Here is a 22,537-nt window from a genome sequence, read left to right as displayed (position 1 = left end):
AAAAAATGTAAAGCATTGAATCAGAGACAAAATATGACATACATTTTCAACATCTAGTCCTCTACAGAAGGAATTAAAGAAGTCATGTTTTAAATCAAAACCGATAAAATAAATAACTCTATACAAATGGCAAAATGTAAAAGTCTCCAGTTACAGTACATATAATATAAAAGCATATATTCTTTTCTTGTAAACTAGACTTCATATTCTCTTTCTGATGCCATACAGCTACTTATGATTTGCCATCTATTCTTTTCCGAAAATATTTCCTGGTAAGAAAGTCAAAATAAAAATAATCCTTCATATGCCAGGCATGGGATAAGGAAATCCCACTGGTGTTGAATAGGGACATCCCACTGCGGAGTGATAAGGAAATCCCACCATCATGATCAGAATTTGTGGACTCAAAGTCAGCAAAGCCTGATCATTCCATGGGATTTACCAACATTATTTCTGAGCAAGAACCAAGATAAAATAATCCCTCATATGCACAGGCATAGGATAGGGAAATGCCACTGGTGTTGGATGGGGAAATGCCACTGCTGTGCAATAGGGAAACACCACTGGTGTTGAACAGGGAAATCCCACTGCTGAGTGATAGGGAAATCCCACAATTATGATCAGAATTTGTACACTAGCAAGTCAGCAAAGCTGATCATCCCACAGGATTTCCCTACATTATTTCTGGGCAGGAACCAAGAGAAAAATAATTCCTCATATGCAAAGGCATGGGATATGGAAATCCCACTACTGTGCAACAGGGAAATCACACTTGTGGCGGATGGCTAAATCCCACTGGTGTTGAATCGGGTAATCCCACTGCTATGTAACTGGGAAATCCCACCGGTGTTGGATGGCTAAATCCCACCATCATGATCAGACTATGTGGATTCTTTTATTCTCTACAATAGTTCATTGTGGTAATTCCAATTCCCAGGTACCTCTGTTCTAATTTGACAGTCAATCATAATGACAGCTAATCTTGTGACAGCCAATCATAATGATGGCCAATCCTAATGGCAGCCAATCATAATGACAATAGCGTCATTTATGCTGCCACTTGAAAAAGACAGACATTTTTGTTAATGTGCAGATTTACTATCCATTCCCTTTTCTATGACAAGTTTATTCATATCCCAGCTCTCACTTATATAATATATATATATATATATATATATATATATATATATATATATATATATATATATATATGCCATTTAGTGACACAAAGAACATGAAACTTATACCAATATCTACATGCAAGGCTTTTGCTTAAAAAATAATTTTCACTGGTAGAAAAATGGCTCTTCCTCAGTTTGTGTATCAGATTTAAACTATTAATAGCATTCATGGTACATAGTCACACTAAGTGCTATCTATATAGTACTTTTCAAAATGGACTCCAATGCTAACAAACCAATGTTAACAGATTAATTCCAGTACTAAGGGACAGACAAGCAGCAAACCAATGTTAACAGATTCCAAAAACTAAGAGACAATCAAGCAACAAATTAATGTTAACAGATGCAGCATTGTTTTGAACAAAATTTGATGTTTTAATTGACTTGCTTCATAAAAGCACTGAATTTTATCATTTAAGTAATAGATATAGACAATAATTAAGATTGCAGAAAAAGTATTTTAAAAAATGTACAGCATCAAACAAGGTGCCAATGATTTTAAAAACAACTGAATATAACGATAAAGATAAAGAAAATGAAAAACATATCCGGAATTATTGCGTTTAAGAAAAACATGTATATTGTTCATAATTTTAAATAAGTTATGAGTATAAATTTGGTAATAACTTTAAATACTACATGCCATCCTGGCAGGAAGCGCTCTAATGTGCATAGACTATGTAATAACTATACAAATATTTCATCAGAAATAAGGGAAAACTGTATCTGACACGTGTCATTCAAATGAAAATATGGTCTGAAGGCATACAATCTGTACTGAATGGACACAATTTCTTCAGCATATCAAAAGCAATGTTCCTCATCAAACTGGGACCACAAATCTATTAAATCTGGTTGAAAAATGGTGAAAATCAAAACTCTGCTTCAGGATATTTAATGTAAAGCCTCATAACTGATTTGGTTGGAATCCATGAAGACTTTAATATGACAACTGATTTGGTTGGAATCCATGAAGACTTTAATATGACAACTGATTTGGTTGGAATCCATGAAAACTTTAAATTGACAACTGATTTGCCTGGAATCCATGAAGACTTTAAATTGACAACTGATTTGGTTTGAATCCATGAAGACTTTAATATGACAACTGATTTGGTTTGAATCCATGAAGACTTTAAATTGACAACTGATTTGGTTTGAATCCATGAAGACTTTAATATGACAACTGATTTGGTTTGAATCCATGAAGACTTTAAATTGACTGACTGGAAACAAAATTTTTATGCAAACTGAAGGACAATAATTAAAGCTCATCATGAGGTATAACTCTTGGAAAATGATGAATATCGAACCTGGCCTATATCTTCGTAATGTAAAGCTTCATTCTAAATTTGGTTGGAATCCGTTACATTGGATTCCAAAAGTTATAAAGCAAAATGAAATTTGCAAAAGACATCACAACTTGATATGGGGGAAACACTATATATTTCATTCAAATAAATATAGCATGGGCCAACAAGAAAAACCAGAGTTTTATGATTAATAAAAACAGCACCAACAAGAACATTCTTTGAGTCTTTTAGGCCTGCAGGTAAAAACACTGCCCATATGAACACATGGATTACTACAGACCTTCAGGCCTTCTATTTATGGCTGCAAGTAGAAAAGTAACAGTCAAATGTACATACACATTCACAATTACCATGGGAGATAACTCAAACCAATATCAATGGGAGAAAAAGAAGGGTGTGAAGAGTCCTGGACCAGAAACTAAAGTCCTAAAAGATGGGACTCTCAATGCATAGTGATGAAGCATATGATTAGAATTATTTGTTGTTGTTGTTGTAGGGTTTAACGCCATTTTCACGATAGGCTATACATGGTGGCCAGTATTAATGGTCAAGGAAGAACCCGGGAAAACTCCGGAAAAAACCACCGACCCACAAGAAGCTACTGGCAACCTTTCTCACATACCCACATTAGCCGAATTTGAGACTCGAACCCACGCAGTCAGAGGTGAGATGGCAGTGATCCGTAACGGAGAGCGCTTTAGACCACACGGTCACTCGGTCAATCTGAGACTATTAGAACTATTTAAATCTTTAAGTCTTAGAAATATATATGAAAACATATGATTTCAATAAATGAAAAACTATTTACATGTATTTATTATAAACCTTCTTTATATGTATTTATTATACAACTTTTAAATACTGTATTTTTGAAATGCCCATTTCAGTTAAATTTAATATATGAAAAACAATTATTTACTGCTCAAGATCTAAGACTAGAAATTAACTTAATTAGCACCATACAGCCATTATTGTGCAGACTTGTTAAATGCCAATGCACACACAAATACACAAACACACACTACATGACAATAGCAAGATGAAGCAGAAAATTATCCAGGGGTTGAAAAAAAAATCCTTCTTGTGAGTGTTTATTAGAACTGATGACTGGAAAGTAAGTGCTTGTATGAGCTTGATCAAAACAATCTTACATTAGAAACTATAGGCTTTCAATGAAGAAAGCTAGCAATATTTTCAAAAGAGATGTCTTTTCATTACAGATGGGCACTAGACAACCATGAATCACAACAATGATTATGAAGTTTACTTGACTGCTGAAAATTTTTAATTCTGAGTTGGGCAAGTGAATTTTCAGACCCCTTTTATAATGCCAGCAATTAAAACAGACTTCAGATAAATGAAAAAGCCACATGCATCATGAGAAAAGATCACAAGATAAGAATTTGTAGTCCATGAGTCAGAAAATATGGTTCTATAATATTTTCCCAAATTCATTTTATGATATTGGAGTTTGCTGGACAATGTAAATATGATGCATTATACAAGGCATGTAGTAAAAGAAACAGTTACAGTTACAATAAAACTAGCAACAATGAAAAATGTATTGCAAGATCATCCCATCTGAAAGAAGTCCACATAAAAATAATAATAAAAATAAAATAATAATAATAATAATAATAATAATAATAATAAATAGATAAATAAATTAACAAGCTTAACTTGAATATGACACACTTCACTAATTTTCATTCACTCAAGACTTTTTGGGATCAAAATGTATATTTTTGGGATGATGTATTTGGTGTACTCCTTTATCTGAACCTGGGATAGAGCTTAGCTGACTTTCTTCCTTGATAACATTTCCGTCAACAATCTTGGCATTTTCCACTGATGGCACTTGGTCCCTCTCTGTCTTTCTATTGTCCTTTACATCCGTCTTGGCTGAATTTTCTTTATTTTTATTGATTTCAGTCTCTGAATGGTTATCTCCAATCATTTTTGATGAAGACATCAGGAAATCTCTAGGTCCACACTGTTGTACAACTGTGTTAATTCCAAAGGCTCTGAGATGATAGACAAAGTATTCAAATTCATACATTAAGTTTGGGCTGACGTAGTGGAATGTGATGGCATAGTCACTGCAACAGTCGGGTCCCTGGGGAAATAAAAAAAATTAAAAAATTATTTAGAAATTGTTCTTTTTTTCTTCGAAGACAGCAGAAGCATTCCAATTGATGTGTTAAATGGGTCTCAAAGACCTCAACCATTGGCAAAGTGTGTGATCTTGAATAGGGAGAAACAATTATTCTCTTATAAATTGGGAGAAACCATTATTCTTTTATAAAGATTACCATTACCATGACCTTTAACCTCCAGACAGCATAATTTATAGGTTTTTTATCACCCTAAGTGCAATTTATCTAAGTTTGGTGCAACAATAGTTGTTTTGCAAAACCAATTTTTCTCTGATCTACAAGTTGAATTCTGAAGTAACTCAACAGATTCCTTCTGTAACTTAAGTGCAAGACCTCCTTAAACTTTGGTCAAGTGATATGGTCTGAAACTAAAGTTATTAAGCCAAAACCTTTTTTATTCTTTCAATCAGTAATCATGACCTCTGACCTTCTATCATAAAAAAATGACAAGTTTATTTCTCACCCAATCTGTAAGTTACCCACAAACAATGACAAAAGTTTGTGGTCAACAACTGATATTTGTGTGTAGAAACCATTCTTCTTCCAACCTTAGTGACCTTGACATTTGATAGCTTAACCTTAACATTTTTAAGCTAAGGTGGCGCTCTACAGTTTCGCATTTTGCATAGAGTTAGAATTTTAAAGAAAAAGAATTTCCCCGGCTTTCCTCACTGGTTATACTGGCTATTTAAAAAAAAACTTGTATGTCTTAGGTTTAATTCAAGGAACCTTTAATTCCCTTTATTTTGGTGTATAATTAGACTAATTCAGGCTGATTTTTTAGCACAAGGGAGCAGCCACTTTAGTTAGCAGTGTGCTTAGATCATGTACAATTTCCAAAAGTTCAATATCCAAAGAAATATCATCCACATTACATTAATGTAGCATAGAGGTATGCCGACATTCTCTCCATTGTGCAGAAAACTTCATCTTACATATGCCACTCTCTCAAAAATACATATTAACTGGTGAGCGCCCCCTTATATTTTATTGCCCAAAATGCAAGTCACTGACAAAGACTGGTCCAAGTCTGTGATGAAGAACTAATAGCATTTTGTGAAAACTACATACAAAGTAAACATGACCAATGGTCCTGGTATATCAGTAATATCAGGCCTTCACAAAATTTACAAGCTGGCTCGAAAACTGAACATACATTTGAAAGATATGAGCTTGTTTAATTAGATTAATTGATTAATTAAATTAGATTAAATAAAATATGGGATATTCAAAAGGAAACTGAGTCATTTTTATTTTAAAAATAAATAACTAGTGTTTCCATTTTATCTTTGTTTCTGGCTTAAAACAATATGCCAATAGTTAAAGTTATCAAAACAGATATGTAAATGTAGATAGATGTAGATAGATGAGAAAAGATAGAATTCAGATACAGTTAGAAGAGCCAAGACAGACATGTACATGTATATACATAGATATATGGACGAGTAGAAAAGGGTTTTGGAAACAGCAACATTTTTAAGTGAGAGAGAGAGAGAGAGAGTGTGTTCGTGATTTAGATTGTTGACATAGATTTAAAACATTTCCAGTCATGCCGCTATGATGTCTGCAGTGTGGCAATTTATAGTGATGTCTAGCACTGGGGCATCATGCTGCAGACATCTAACATGATGTCCCACCCAGACACATTATCCTGACACCAGGGCGACCAGTCCTAACAATAAACTCTTAATGATAAGCACCTAGCGAGGCAGCTATTAGTACCATTTTAATAAATCTTTTGTATGACTTAGCCAAGCTTCGAACCTGCAACAGAGGCAGACGCTCAAACCAATAGGCCACCCACTAGAGTGGTTTGTGTGTGTGTGTGTGTGTGTTTCGCTGAGTGATAGACTCTTTCTTAGACAGTATCGAAAATGGATTTGCTATCCCATCAGTCCCTATGGAAAATGGATTTGCTATCCCATCAGTCCCTATGGAAAATGAATTCGTTAACCCATCAGTCCCTATGGAAATGGATTTGCTATCCCATCAGTCCCTATGGAAAATTGATTTGCTATTCCATCAGTCCCTATGGAAATGGATTTGCTATTCCAGCAGTCCCTATGGAAAATGGATTTGCTGTTCTATCAGTCCCATGGAAATGGATTTGCTATCCCATCAGTCCCTATGGAAATGGATTTGCTATCCCATCAGTCCCTATGGAAAATGGATTTGCTATTCCATCAGTCCCTATGGAAATGGATTTGCTATTCCATCAGTCCCTATGGAAAATTGATTTGCTATCCCATCAGTCCTGTTATGAGTCTATGTTCTTAAAATAAGTAACAGAAAAGAGTGAAGATAACAAGCTTTGTACAATTTAACAAATAATTTATTTCCTTAGAATACAATATTAAAAAAATAAGAAAAAAGAATATACAGTATTGCGAATCAAATTCAAAAATAATCAGAGAATTAAAGACACAAGTTCTAGTAACAAAAAGTCTTGAATAAAACTCAGTTCAATTCCCAAAGAGATCCAAAATTGTCTGTTATGGTCTGTGAAGTACTGATGTGTCAAGTCTCTTGTTGAAAAACAGAAATATTATTCCATGTATGAATTCAGTATAAATTCCAATGAATGTCTTTATCCAAGAATTTTGTCCAGAGCACTTTTGTATTTCCAAAGAAAATAATCACTTGAATTCAATAATTTGAAGAAAATAAAATTCAGCACAAACTGGTCACAACATAATACAACTTAATGTGCTAGATGTGAAAGCATAACTGGTAAAATCCTCACAGTCACAAAATAATATAGTTCTGTGCTTGACCACATTAGAATTTTCTAAAAACAACCATTACCTAACAGAGTAGCCTACTAAATTCTCAAAATCCTGACTCTGCTCAACATACATGTATTTACCACTTCTTGTTTACCTGAATAATAATCTGGTAACTGGTTGTTTACATAATGAAATAAAAAAAAAATTTAAAAATTTAAAAAAAGTCAATCACATCAAGCAGAAATGAACTTAATTTTGGATAAGGTCAAGTCCAGTAAACAATGTTACATTAAAACAGCACATAATGAAATAAAAATTTAAAACTAACAAACAATTAAATTAAATATACAAACCAGTCCCTGTGGAAAATTAATTTGCTATCCCATTTATGCTGTAATCTATGAAGCCACTAAGAAGAATGTCACAAATATAGTCCGTGCAGCGAAATTAGCCAACTACACTACTAAGATCATGGAAATTTCCAGCTGCAAAGAGCTCTTTGAAATTACTAACAAGCTAATGTCAAGGAACAAATCTACAACACTTTCAACTACCTTCTCTCCAGTTGACCTTCCAGATATGTCTGCAAATTTCTTCAGTGACAAAGTACAAATTATCAGAGATAAGCTTGACACCACAATTTCAATTGACAAGTCATCATCATACAGTTGGGATACAGAATTTGAGCGGCAACCATTAGCAGCATCTGAACCGGTCTCTATGGATTTCGTACGTACAATCCTGATGACGAGTGCACCAAAGTCATGTGAACTTGATCCAGTTCCAACATCACTGCTCCTTGAGTGCTTAGATCCAGTATTGCCTTCACTTACTGACGTTATTAATACCTCTCTCTCAATAGGGGAATTCCCATCATTTTTCAAAACTGCCATTGTAAAGCCTCTGCTGAAGAAACCAACACTAGACCATAATGATTTAAAGAAATACTGCCCAGTTTCTAATCTCCCATTCATATAAAAAATCTTAGAAAAGGTTGTTCTATCCCAGCTTCTATCTCATCTGAATTCAAACAGTCTTTTTAGCAATGTACAATCTGCATATCGCCCTTGCCACAGTACTAAAACTACTCTTCTAAAAGTAGTTAATGACATTATCTCTGCTTTGGATAGCGGAAAGATTATAGTCCTCACCCTCCTTGATTTGTCTGCAGCATTTGACACAATAGACCATGATATATTACTTCACCGTCTCCAGCATGTATTTGGCATTCATGATACAGCCTTACTGTGGTTTAAGTCCTACTTGGTCAACAGGACACAAATTGTGTCTGCAAATAGAATACACTCCAGCCCAGTTGATCTATGTTGTGGTGTTAAACAGGGGTCTGTTCTTGGACCTGTTCTCTTCATTCTGTACACTCAGCCACTCTCAAGTGTCATAGATCATCATCCAGTGTCTCACCAATTGTACGCTGATGACACCCAAATATACAAATCTAGCCACCCAACTGAAGTTGATGCCACCATCAAAGGTGTAGAGAGGTGCATTTCTGATGGATGACATGTAACAAGCTGCAGATGATTGATGATAAAACTGAGGCCATTCTGATCACAAAACAAAGACTTTCTCATTCACATCCTTTACCTCAAACAATAAATATCAGTAACACCAACATTAAATTCACACAATCAGTACGAAACCCAGGCGTTACTCTGGACAGTACTCTCACACTGCATCAACATGTCATGAACATATACAAGGCTGCATATCTTGAGCTGAGACGCATCAGCTCCATTTGCAAATATCTTTCAGTTGATGCCACTAAAACACTTGTGTGTTCATTAGTACTTTCAAGACTTGACTATTGTAACTCAGTTCTGTCTGGTTCATCTGAATATTTACTCCAGAAACTTCAAAAAGTTCAAAACACAGCTGCTCGGATCATACTTAAGAGTACCATGATCAGAGCACACCTCCCCGCTGCTCTGTACCCTATACTGACTATCCATTTGATCCAGAATCAAACACAAAATGTGTTCTCTGTGCTACATTTCACTGATGGACTCCAGTCCAACATACCTATCCAACCTCACCCATGTGTACACACCAGCAAGATACTTATGCTCCTCTTCTGACAATCATATACTCATTATTCCCACTATGAAAACAAAGTCATATGGACAGCGTTCTTTTGCATACCAGGGCCCAGCAAAATGGAATGAATTGCCCACTGAACTTAGACACAAAGACACTGTGATCCCATTCAAGAGTACTCTTAAAACTCACTTATTTCGACTGCAAGAACAAACTTAAAGACCTAATAATGTTTCCTACCTTAAATATTTTCAGCATGTTTTTTATGTTTTCTAATTTCATTGTGTTTGTTTTTGTAATCATATCATTATAGACGTTTTTTATGTTATAGGTGATGTCTAATGTTGTAAAGAGCTTAGAGCTTCTAAAGATTAGGCACGATACAAAGTCCTCATTATTATTATTAATTAGTATAAACAATTAGTAGCAAGCCATATTTAAATAGTTTAAACAATTAGTAGCTATCCATGTTTAAATAGCATACAATAATTAGTAGCTAGTCATATTTAAATAGTATAAACAATTAGTAGCTAGCCATATTTAAATAGTATAAACAATTAGTAGCTAGCCATATTTAAATAGTATAAACAATTAGTAGCTAGTCATATTTAAATAGTATAAATAATTAGTAGCTAGTCATATTTAAATAGTATAAATAATTAGTAGCTAGTCATATTTAAATAGTACATAATTATCACCTACTCAAACTAAAATCCATGACATATATCAACACAGTCATTACAAGCTAGCCATTTTGAGTCTGGCATTCTTACAAACTGCCTGAGGCTAGGTTATGACTTCAAAATTGGTGAATCTGAGATAAGTACAAATATTATGATTCAAATACATCAGACAAGTCAAAAATATAAATACTTGTTCCTGATTTGTTAAAACTTGCTTTAAATAGTAAATATTCACATTATCACATCTGCATAATAAAAGATTGACCTCGATTACAAGATAGAAATGATAGCCTCTGACAGCATATATCGTGCAAATAAAGGATCAACAGATCAAAGAAAATGTGCCAGTTATGTAATAAAAGAATACAGTACACACAAGCACCAAATAAAGGTGTTAATGCTTTTACTGTGATGAGATCATAGGCTATAAACATTTTGCAGAATATAGCACATTACAAACTGAACATGGCTCCTTCTGCTCCCTGTTTTTTGGAATTGCTGGGCCCTGGTATGCAAAAGACAAGTACCATGCAACCTTCATCTTTTCTGAACTGAATTTGAACTTGTCGCAGGAGTTGGGCAAGTGGATTTGCAAAGCCATTCTAATATTACTGTGAAGACATCAAATTTGGTAATTATGGAGGAGAAGTAACTTTAATGTGAGAAAACAATTTTTCTTCCTTCTGTCAGAATGACCTTGACCTTTGGCCTCTGAAAATCAAAGAGTTCTTCCTTACCCCAAGTGCATGTCATCCACAGTAACTCAAGTCATTGTGACAAAAATCAAGTCACCGTGACAACAAATCAAGTCATTGTGACAACAAATCAAGTCACTGTGACAACAAATCAAATCTGAACATCATATGCTCCACCTTAAGACAGGCATAAAAAACTTTTAATTTATTGATTGATTCAATTTATTTCCAAAGATGACCACAAACATGTACATAACGAAATCGAATGGCACATATTATACCAAGAAAGCTTTGTATCATGTGTGGAGTAGACATAAAATAAATGCCTTTTCTTGCCCTCATTTATACAAAATTTGTGTTTCATGATCAATGCATATACATATGCTTGCCTCTTGTCTTCTAGACAAAATGCTAGCAGTTAGAAGACCACAAAACACTGCTGTGATATAATGTTAATGCCCATTGGATGTCAGCATAATATTATCCAATCTAATTGCTCATTCATTACCATGCTGCCTAGGGTGGCCAGGTGATGCAGATGAGTGTAGTGACTTATTATTTCATGTAGCCAGATTGTAAAAATACAAAATTCACCTACGGAAAAAGCAGGAACATACAAACAATGGGTCTGTTATTGGGGTCATGGACAAAATAAATTCAGAAAATACTTCCCAAAACAAGTTAAGATCAGCGGGAAACTTTAGTTATTCTTACCATACTATAAAATGAGAATGTTTTCAAGGTATTGGATAAGTTGTTATTTACATGTTATCAAGGTAATGGATACATTGTTATTTACATGTTTTCAAGGTATTGGATAAATTGTTATTTGGATAAGCTGTTATTTACATGTTATCAAGGTATTGGATGCATTGTTATTTACATGTTATCAAGGTATTGGATACATGGTTATTTACATGTTATCAAGGTACTGGATAAATAGTTATTTACATGTTATCAAGGTATTGGATAAATAGTTATTTACATGTTATCAAGGTATTGGATACCTTGAGGGGTGCGTGGCCTGGGCCTGACGTCCCGCTTGCCAAAGGAAAGTGAAGCGTCTCTCATAGCCTCTCCTTCCCAGGTGTAGTGATCGCCGCAGGACCACTGTCTCGCTCTGCGGGGCGGGAGGTTACTTGCATATGGCCTCTCCTACACTATTGTGTCCACAGCAGCACCTTCACACGGTGCCCTGTTCTAACAGAGCCTGCTGTGTGGCGCGACCGAGTACCCGGCGGTATAACTGGGTGGGCAGACTGGGCTCATTAGCCTTGGCAGGCAACCAGTCTAAGAGAAGGGAAACTCTGACCTCAAACCCGGGCAGATGAAGCTCGTTAGCCTTGTCAGGCAGTTCATCTAGGAGAAGGAAACTCTGATTCAAAACCAACCAAGTCCCATCCATTGGATTATGCTCCACTGCCTTGTGGATATCTTCGGGAGAAGGAAAGGCTACGGGAGTAAACCCAGACAGAAAATCAGGAGTGGAGCCCCTAAGGCAGCTGGGGGCCGACTACGACCTTCTTCCGGCAGCTCCTGCATCCAAACTGGTGCCAAATGTCATGCTCAGTATTCCTTTGGACCCCACCAGCAAGGACGAGAGGGGGATCCTGACGTCTGGGCAGCCCAGGATCTCCATACTCCATGCCCAGGCTTGCGCCCTGGAGAGGACACTCCAGTCTCGCTACTGAGTGAGGAAACAACACGGAAGCTGACAGTTTATGGGTTATAAGTCCCACCCGATTGGCGTAGGGAAGGGGCGCCACGGGTCAGCTTTGACGGTGGGAGGGATCATCGTGTCTCACTGGCAAACTATCGCCCGCCTCAAGCCGGGCAGCCCCCGGTCAATAAGGTGTTGACCCACCATTGTCTGCCTGCTCCAGTGGGTGTCTGGAGCTCAGTGTGTTGTTCAACATGACAAGCAGATGGTAATTCCACACCAGACAAAAGAAACAAGAAACCAATAAAGAAGACTCCAGCTCTTCGATTTGCAAGCTGGAATGTGCGCACCATGTGTACAGGCATCTCCGATGACCTCAGAGAAGTGGACGACACCAGAAAGACGGCCATCATCGATAGAGAACTCACCAGACTAAATATCAACATAGCTGCCCTCCAGGAAACCAGGCTCGCCTCTAGTGGCTCCCTCAGAGAGGAAAACTACACCTTCTTCTGGAAGGGTCGAGAACCTGAGGAGCCCCGTCAGCATGGAGTGGGCTTTGCCATCAAAAACAATCTCCTGGCCTCGGTTGAACCTCCCACAGGGGGCACTGAGCGTCTCTTGTCCATCTGCCTCACCACTACTTCAGGTCCTGTCAACATCATCAGTGTCTACGCCCCAACCCTCATGTCATCAGAAGACGTGAAGGATCAGTTCTATGGGCAGCTGGACGAACAGATCAAAGGATGCCCCAAAAATGAACCACTATTCCTCCTCGGAGACTTTAATGCCAGAGTAGGTGCGGACCACGAGTCCTGGCCTACCTGCCTCGGATATCATGGCACTGGAAAGACCAACGAAAACGGCCAGAGACTGCTAGAGCTATGCACCTACAATGGCCTGTGCATCACAAGCACCTTCTTCAAGTGTAAGCCACAACACAAAGTGTCATGGAAACACCCCAGATCTCATCACTGGCACCAACTCGACTTGGTCATCACCAGGCGCTCTGCCCTTAACAGCGTCCTCTCCACCAGAACCTACCACAGTGCAGACTGTGACTCCGACCATGCCCTTGTGAGCAGCAGAGTGCGACTACAGCCACACGCGCTACACCGCTCAAAACCAAAAGGACGTCCTCGCATAAACACTGCACAGATGTCAGTCCCTGCCAAGGTGGAGGAGTATGTGTCTGCCCTGAACAAGGCTCTCCAGGACCTGCCTGAGTATGACGCTACTGCCAAGTGGAATGCCATGAAGGGTGCCATCTACAGTACAGCTATGTCAACGTTTGGCAAGAAGGAACGACCCAGCCAGGACTGGTTCAATGCACACCTATCAAGGATGGAACCACAAATCGAGGAGAAACGAAAAGCCTTCATAGCTTACAAAAAATGCCCTAATGAACGGACGCTTGCTGCTCTCAGAAGTGCCCAAAGTAACACCCAACGCATTGCTAGACAGTGTGCGAACGAGTACTGGCAACAACTGTGTGAAGGGATCCAGCGCAGTGCCGAGTCCGGACACATCCAAGGCATGTACAGTGGCATCAAGAAGGCTCTAGGCCCTACAGCGAAAGGGTCGCTCCCCTGAAATCCCTGATGGGAGAGAAGATCACAGACCGTGGGCAACAGATGGCCAGATGGGTGGAGCACTACTCAGAACTATACTCCCGAGAAACGTCAGTCACTGATGCAGCCCTCAGCAGCATAAAGAATCTGCCCACCATGGATGAGCTCGACAAAGTGCCAACCTTAGAGGAGCTCAGCAAAGCAAAGGACTGCCTTCCAAACGACAAAGCACCAGGTAGTGACAGCATCCCGCCTGAAGCTATCAAACGTGGAAAACCAGCATTGATTAAACCACTGCACGAGCTACTTTGCCGCTGCTGGGAGGAAGGAGTAGTCCCCCAAGACATGCGTGATGCCACAATTGTGACCCTTTACAAAAACAAGGGTGACCGCAGTGACTGTAATAATTACAGAGGGATCTCGTTCTTGAGTATTGTTGGTAAAGTGTACGCCTGCATCATACTCAACAGGCTGCAGTTGCTGGCAGACCGTGTGTACCCAGAATCACAGTGCGGCTTCAGAGCAGGCAGGTCGACGACAGACATGATCTTCTCCCTACGACAACTCCAAGAGAAGAGCAGAGAGCAAGGTCAACCACTCTACATGATGTTCATCGACCTCACCAAGGCCTTTGACTTGGTCAGCAGGAAGGGCCTTTTTGAACTTCTGAGTAAGATCGGTTGCCCCCCAAAACTCCTCAGCATGATAATCTCTTTCCATGCAGATATGAAGGGAACAGTCCTGTATGATGGATCATCCTCAACTTCCTTCCCAATTAACAGTGGTGTGAAGCAGGGCTGCGTGCTGGCACCAACACTTTATGGGATCTTCTTCTCCCTGTTCCTGTCCTACGCCTTCGACACATCCACGGATGGCATATATCTACACACCAGGTCTGATGGGAGGCTGTTCAACCTGGCACGACTGCACTCAAAGACCAAAGTGAGAGCTGTGCTCATCAGGGAGATGCTTTTTGCAGATGATGCAGCTCTTGTGGCCCACACCGAGGAAGCCCTCCAGAGACTGGGAGACCGTTTTGCTGTTGCCTGCACGCAGTTTGGTCTCACAATCAGCTTGGAAAAAACAAATGTCAGCGTGCAAGATACCACCATTGCCCCTTCAATCAAAATCAACGGTGTCACCCTGGAAGCAGTCAACAACTTTACCTACCTAGGGTCAACCATCAGCAACACTCTCTCGATTGATATGGAGCTGGACAGAAGGCTTGGAAAGGCAAACACCATCATGGCTCGATTAACAAAGAGGGTGTGGGAAAACAACGCGCTGACAGAGCACACCAAGGTCCAAGTCTACCAGGCCTGTGTTCTCAGCACCCTTCTATATGGAAGTGAGACGTGGAGTACCTACATGAGGCAAGAACGCCGGCTCAACTCCTTCCATATACGGTGCCTAAAACGCATCCTGAAAATCAGCTGGCAAGACTGTGTTCCACACAGCGAGATCCTGCAGCGTGCAAGTACCCCCAGCATGTACTCCCTGCTAATTAAACACCGCCTTCAATGGCTGGGTCACGTCCGACGCATGGAGGATGGAAGGCTGCCAAAGGACATCTTATATGGACAGCTGGCCACTGGCATGAGAAGAGTCGGACGCCCCTCACTCCGTTTCAAAGATGTGTGCAAGAGGGACATGAAGGCATGCAACATTTCACCCGATGGCTGGGAAGAGCTGGCTGAGGACCGAGGCACCTGGAGACTGATGGTAAACAATGGCATATCAGTTGCTGATGCAAAGAGAGGCCAGTTGGTGGCAGAGAAACGTAAGAGAAAGAAGAACGCAACAGCAACCACAGTAACACAGACTTCCCAGTATGTCTGCACCAACTGCAGTAGGGACTGTCACTCACGTATAGGCCTGCACAGCCACAGCAGACGTTGCCAACAGAGACAGACAACACCCCAAGGGCGCTGTTCGCATGGTCTTTCGAGACCGAGTCGCCAATGATGAATGATGATGATGGATACATTGTTATTTACATGTTATCAAGGTATTGGATACGTTGTTATTTACATGTTTTCAAGGTATTGGATAAACAGTTACTTACATGTTATCAAGGTATTGGATAAATAGTTATTTACATGTTATCAAGGTACTGGTTACATTGTTATTTACATGTTATCAAGGTTACATTGTTATTTACATGTTATCAAGGTATTGGATAAGTTGTTATTTACATGTTATCACGGTATTGGATAAATAGTTATTTACATGTTATCAAGGTATTGGATAAGTTGTTATTTACATGTTATCAAGGTATTGGATAAGTTGTTATTTACATGTTATCAAGGTATTGGATAAATAGTTATTTATGAATGATCACAGTAGTAGATAAATTATTTTTTTTATGTCTTATCAAGGTATTGGATAAATTGTTATTTACATGTTATCAACGTATTGGACAAGTTGTTATTTACATGTTATCAAGGTATTGGATAAATAGTTATTTATGAATGATCACAGTAGTGGATAAATTGTTATTTTTATGTCTTATCAAGGTATTGGATAAGTTGTTATTTATGCATTATCAAGGTATTGGAAGAAATACATGTTATCAAGGTATTAGATAAATAGTTATTTACATGTTATCAAGGTATTGGATAAATTTTTATTGACATGTTATCAAGGTATCAGATAAATCGTTATTTATGCATTATCAAGGTATCAGACATTATCTGGAATTAACAATATAAGCAAAGTATCTGGCCTTAAGTCACTGTTAATCATTCTGTTACATGATATATACATATTATGACAACTGACCACTGTACCACCCAGAATACCCATGTAACCTCAGTTTTGACCATTAGTGGGCACATGTACCACCCCCAACTCTACATGTCCCAGCAACAAATTGGAGTTGGAACGCTGGGTAGTAGCATGCAGTATGTACAATTCTTTAACCAGGAATTTTATAAAAATGACTTTCTCGTGAAACTACTCCTAATTTTGCACAGAAAATGATGTGTACCTTATCACAATGGCTGAGTATGAGAAGATAAAACTTGGTGCATCAGCAAGATTAAAAGAAACAATTAAACATGAAATCTAATGAGCATTTTGACAACAGTACATAAAAAGAATTTAATAAGCTTGATTTTACCACTACAATACAGGGGGCCAAAAGTGGCAGAGTGGTCTAAAGTGCTCACTGTTATGGATCACTGCCATCTCACCTGTCTGCGTGGGTTCGAGTCTTGGGCTCGGCCAATGTGGATATGTGAGAAAGTTTGCCGGAAGCTTCTCGTGGTTCGGTGGTTCTTTCCGGAGTCTTCCTGGGTTCTTCCTCCACCATTAATACTGGCTGCCATGCATGGCCTATTCTGTGCTGAAGAAAGGTGTTAAACCCTATAACAACAACAACTACTACAATATGCAATGCAATGGTCTCCCTCTTACATTGATGATATCCAATCTCCAAACCCCAACCCCTTCGGCTGCCTGACAGAAGCAATATTTTTTCTTGTCTCCAAGATGTGCATTGGTTTCTTTTACAATTCAAGACAGAGTATGCCTCTCTCCTGGTGCAAAACGTTTCACATACAGTGAACATGCAGAATTTTTGGAAGAAACAGAAGGACAAATCCCTTGTATGGCATCCAAGAACAGGTTGAAACTTTTGGTGTCTTCAAAGGTATTTTTGAATCATTCTCACAGATAAATGATCCCATGATTTTTTTCTTCTTCAGGGAACAGAAAATTAACTTTATTACCACTTTAAATTTTTTTTTATTTGATAAGGATGGTCCATGACCCCAATTTTTACCTCATTTGTACGATTTCATATCTTAAGGAAATTGAACATGTACATACCTGTTTAGCAGGGTAGTAATTATATGACCAATACCACATGTCTTTTGGAAGGAAATCTGGAATTAGATGATGTTCTGGGATGAAAGGATGAAACCTCTCTCGCTGTAATTCATCTCGAGAATCCCCAGCCTTCACACCGACTTTCTCCAGACATTTACCCATCTCCAGGTCCTCGGCTCCCCCATCATCTGCGCGGCAATTTGCAGGATTATTAACACCGTTCTCAACAAACCTTTTAAGTGCTTCCTTGCTCAAGATATAGCCTGCTCCACCACTCATATAACCCTGGTTGACATACGGCTTAAATCGACGACCATACAGTAGGGGATCTTGTGGATTCTTGTCTTGTAGAAAGTACCTTGAATGGCAAAAAGAAGCATTTACGATAAATATAACTCATTTTTTTTAAAAGATTATGAATTTTATCAGTGCACATGTTAAAAATTTGAACAAATGAGCACATGAAAAGGAAAATACGGGGAAAAAAATAGCAAATCAGATGCTATTTAACCGTTGTCTAAAATTACTACAAGGACGCAGACAAATAAATAAACCATAAATTTGCAATCCTGTAAATGGACTGTTGTAATGAAGCTATATTAAAGTGAGTGATTACATTACGAAAACCTCTCCATTTAAAAACAGATGCACTCATGTCTGTGTTGATTCTGTAGGAAAGAAGGGACTGCAACTTTTGATGGTGCGACTCCTATTTTTACCACAATTGGAGTCCTGGACTCCTAGTTTTAAAATCCTAGCGAGACCTCTGGTGTAATTATATTTAAGTAATAACTGAGCAGTATTTCATAGGTGATATTTTAAAATTTCATCGTAGTGCATACTATTTTGAATTTAAACAAAAACTGTTTTCATCTTTTATATTTTACACTGTCAACAATTTTTATCTTCCAATACAAACTTACTGTTTTACATAAATAGACTAAGTCACACACAAAATGTTAAACAATGGGACTAGTTAATGATATATGCATGACCTACTGGTCTGAAGTGGTTTTGGTCAGTTTGGTCAGAAATGGTTTTGGACAGTTTGGTCTGAAGTGGTTTTGGTCAGTTTGGTCTGAAGTGGTTTTGGTCAGTTTTGCACACTATATGGATGACCAGTAAACAAATGAACTAACCAAACAAAAGAGATAACGTCAATTTTTGTTTGTTTTTTGTCAAGGCAGATCTCAGCTAATATATCAGCTGTCAATAACAAGGAGTCATGGAGATGGTGTGGTCAGCATGCCAGACTTGCAATTGAAAGTATGTATGTTTCAATTTTACCAATCTCGATTTCTCCATGTTTCTGACAACACATGTTGACATGATCTCATGATATATCCAATATTTTTTGTAAATGTTGGGATAAGATGATTTTACTCCATTTTTCCACTTTCTTGAATTCATTCATAATTTCTAACGTGATGCTTTAGATTGACTAGCAAATCATGAAGGTATTAAATAATGCTATGTTCAAACTGGAGCTTGATTTTACCTGAGGTTTTCCACAATAACGTAAGTATCATCATCTGCCTTCATGAACCACTCTGCTTCTTCAAAGTGATTCTCATACACGTATTTAAATGCTTCCTTGGTTTTGGCCCATAAATTGTCTCGCCCCTCTTTGACAGGTAATGCTATCGAAGGGAGTGACAAGTCCTTAGTAGAACTCATAAACAATAAGACGTTACATCTCTTTCCCCATGTCGCCTTCACATGCTGGGCTTTGCTCTGGTGATTGGACGGATTTGTCATTATCCAGCAAAGTACTCGAATCTTCTTAGCTAAGGCTGAAGCAACTGAATTAGACTCGACTGGAAGCAGAAAAAAAAATCAAAACTAGTCAAATGTGGATTATACTCCATATGTGTGCGTGTGTGTGTATATATATATATATATATATATATATATATATATATATATATATATATATATATATATATACTTATCTATAATAAAATTTCAAAACTAATATAAAGTGAATATTACAACACGATAATGTATTTACCCGTCAAATTGTCAGATTGATCTCATGCATCTAATTTGATATGATAGAGCACTAAGACCATTCTTTATGACACATGATTTAGGGTACTAATATTAGTATTAAAACAACATGTGCTATGTCTTATATTGTAGGACTAAAGTGACCCCTGACCTCGTACAATGAATCAAGAGGTCTACTGTGTGCCATAACTATTTAATACTTTATAGTCCACTGAAATAAAACACCAATAAAAAATATCAAAAGAAAATTATTTATGTTTGCATTACGACAGATACAAATTTGACGAAAATATTGTCATCGCTCAAGGTACTCTATATATTCAACTTTATCACAGAGATTCATGAGATTTACTTTGTAATTGAATATTTTCATCTTATAATAAAAAATGACTTATTGCAGCGCAACCTATAACCACCTGCATGACTGTGCGAATGCTGATCCTCCCATAACACCGTTCCGCTCGGGCCACTTATGTGGTCGAACTCCCCGTGACTGTGAGGCCCATCTGGCAGAAAGACTCCCGAGGGAATTTGCCTGACACCGGCGGGATTAATAGACCATTGGGACGAAGTGCTATAAAGATAGGTGAACCCAAATCCCGCCAAGATTCCGACAATAAACATAATTATACTGTTCCGTGACAAGCCGACTGCTGTGTCACCAGCCATTTTGTTGGCTACACTAGATTTTCTTTAGTAGAGATTTACTTAAGGGAAGTAATTCGTACTGCACTAATGACGCTTTGACAGATTATTTGCGTGAATCAGTATTTAAAGGGACCATGGTTTGAAACAAAGGTTGAGGAATAATATTTTTCCCACTAGTTTAGAGCAAATATGTTTTATTGGAAAGTATGCATTTGACTTTTCCTATTAGAATTAATGTAGATCGAAAATTAATGAATGGTTGAATTAAATTGAGAAAAATGTATAGCGACAAGAAGAAATCCAGTCAAAAGATCATGGACCACTATAGCGACACAGTTGGCCCTGGGCCACTATAGCGAGAAGACAAAAGGTTGGGTTTTGTATAGGGACAATAGGAATGGAACAGGTAGGGTGACGTCACGGTACTGGACATTGGTAACAGCAATGTTATAAGGGTCTGACCTGAATACGCGCTACCCTAGGTAGAGACAAATACTGTAAAGACATAGACGTAGGCATATATAACACATAGACATAGGCATATATAACACATAGACATAGGCATATATAACACATAGACATAGGCATATATAACACATAGACATAGGCATATATAACACATAGACATAGGCATATATAACACATAGACATAGGCATATATAACACATAGACATAGATCGAAGAACATCAATCTATCACAGATGAAAGATAGAATGGACTAAAAGAAATTAGGCACGGGAGCAAATATGTTCGAGACATATGAGAGGCCCTGAAGAGAGCCTTTGGGTTCTTCTAGTTTCTCCACTTATTCCACCATCTCCTCGCTTTATTATTCCATTCTTCTTTTCCTTCTCTGGCATCCAGTCACGATGTCCCATGGATCTAAACTTTTCTTGCACCTTGATCCAGTTTTGATTCAGTCTTTCAATGTCCTCTTTTGTCTTTCTGTTTTCTTTGTCCTTTCTCTCCTTTGCCGTTATCTTTTATCTTCTTCACCTCTTCTTTCAATACCTTTCTAATCATCTATTCTGCTTTTTCTAATTGGTCTAATCTCCACTTCACAAAAGACCACTCTGTGAAATTCCCTACCTTTTGCAAAAAGTACCTCACTTTGATCACACCATCAAGGGCCTCCTTCAAGGTTCCCACTCTCACATACGGAGGTTGAATGAAGCCTCTTAATTTCTCCACTTCCTCCTCTATCATGCCTTTCACCAGATCTCTCGCTACTTTCAGACTGGTCACAAAGTCTGGGTTACCTTGATACTTCCATTCATCTGCAAGCCTTTCCACCACATAGACTGCATCCACCATCCAATACCAAGTGTCTTATAAATCGTTGAACAAATTCATCTTCCAATGTGTTGACTAGTCAACGCTGGGGTAGCCAGACTTATTAGTTATCTGAAATTAAAGTCGCTTTCGCCCATTCGGGCATGCGCGATTGGATTATTCTTGGAAAGTAGGATGTTTCTGGGGAAGGAATCAGAGCCACATCTCCCAGGTGTTAATGCAGTTTTTAAAAAAAGCCGTTTAATTTAGCCCATACAGGTCTTGAGACAAAATAGTCTCAAACGACCTGCATGTATGGCTTTCCTGAGTAGGAATGGACCCAACACGCACTCAAGTTTTATAATCTTAATTTTCAGTCTGTATTCTACAGTGTTACCAGGTGTCAACCAAAGCAGAATGAGACATCAGTCGCGATTGATCATAACTATGACGTCACATCGGGACACCGGATGTTTTGGACGGGTGGAAATTGTTCCACATCTCCGTCATTGTACGAATGACAGAGAGAGGCAAAGTGGCAAGGTGGCAATGGATCCGACAGAAGGCGCAAGCGCACAGAGCTCTGAAACGCCAGCTCGTACTTGAACAAATCAAGTCCAGTTGTTTCTAGACAATGTTAAAATACCAATAATGTGTAAGCCACCTGTGCAATTAATCAAACCAAGTAGGTTAAAAATTGTTCTTAAATCATTTATTATTGAAGTTAGAATTTAGT

General features: G+C 38.3%; 1 protein-coding gene across 1 annotated transcript; it reads right to left on the bottom strand.

Annotated features, from left to right (window-relative positions):
- Positions 1-1,159: 1,159 nt before the first annotated feature.
- Positions 1,160-20,559, bottom strand: LOC149781028 (glycoprotein-N-acetylgalactosamine 3-beta-galactosyltransferase 1-like). The gene is made up of 4 exons (XM_089938160.1): positions 20,298-20,559; positions 19,370-19,688; positions 17,872-18,229; positions 1,160-4,610 (listed from the first exon to the last, which is right to left on the bottom strand). The coding sequence occupies exons 1-4, from the start codon at positions 20,548-20,550 to the stop codon at positions 4,209-4,211; spliced, it is 1,332 nt and encodes a 443-aa protein (XP_089794286.1). The 5' UTR covers positions 20,551-20,559; the 3' UTR covers positions 1,160-4,208.
- Positions 20,560-22,537: the final 1,978 nt, after the last annotated feature.

Source organism: Sinohyriopsis cumingii, chromosome 16, assembly GCF_028554795.1.
Source record: "Sinohyriopsis cumingii isolate HCF-2022 chromosome 16, ASM2855479v2, whole genome shotgun sequence".
In the NCBI taxonomy this organism is placed as follows: Eukaryota; Metazoa; Mollusca; class Bivalvia; order Unionida; family Unionidae; genus Sinohyriopsis; species Sinohyriopsis cumingii.
Note: the sequence above shows the minus strand (reverse complement) of the source record. Positions and strands in the feature narration are given on the sequence as shown.

Coding starts and splice junctions, on each gene's coding strand:
- LOC149781028 (XM_089938160.1), bottom strand. CDS start 20,550: ATGGCTGGTGACACAGCAGTCGGCTTGTCACGGAACAGTATAATTATG. Junction 19,689..20,297: donor GCATTCGCACAGTCATGCAG/GTGGTTATAGGT, acceptor TTCTGCTTCCAG/TCGAGTCTAATTCAGTTGCT. Junction 18,230..19,369: donor GTTATTGTGGAAAACCTCAG/GTAAAATCAAGC, acceptor TTGCCATTCAAG/GTACTTTCTACAAGACAAGA.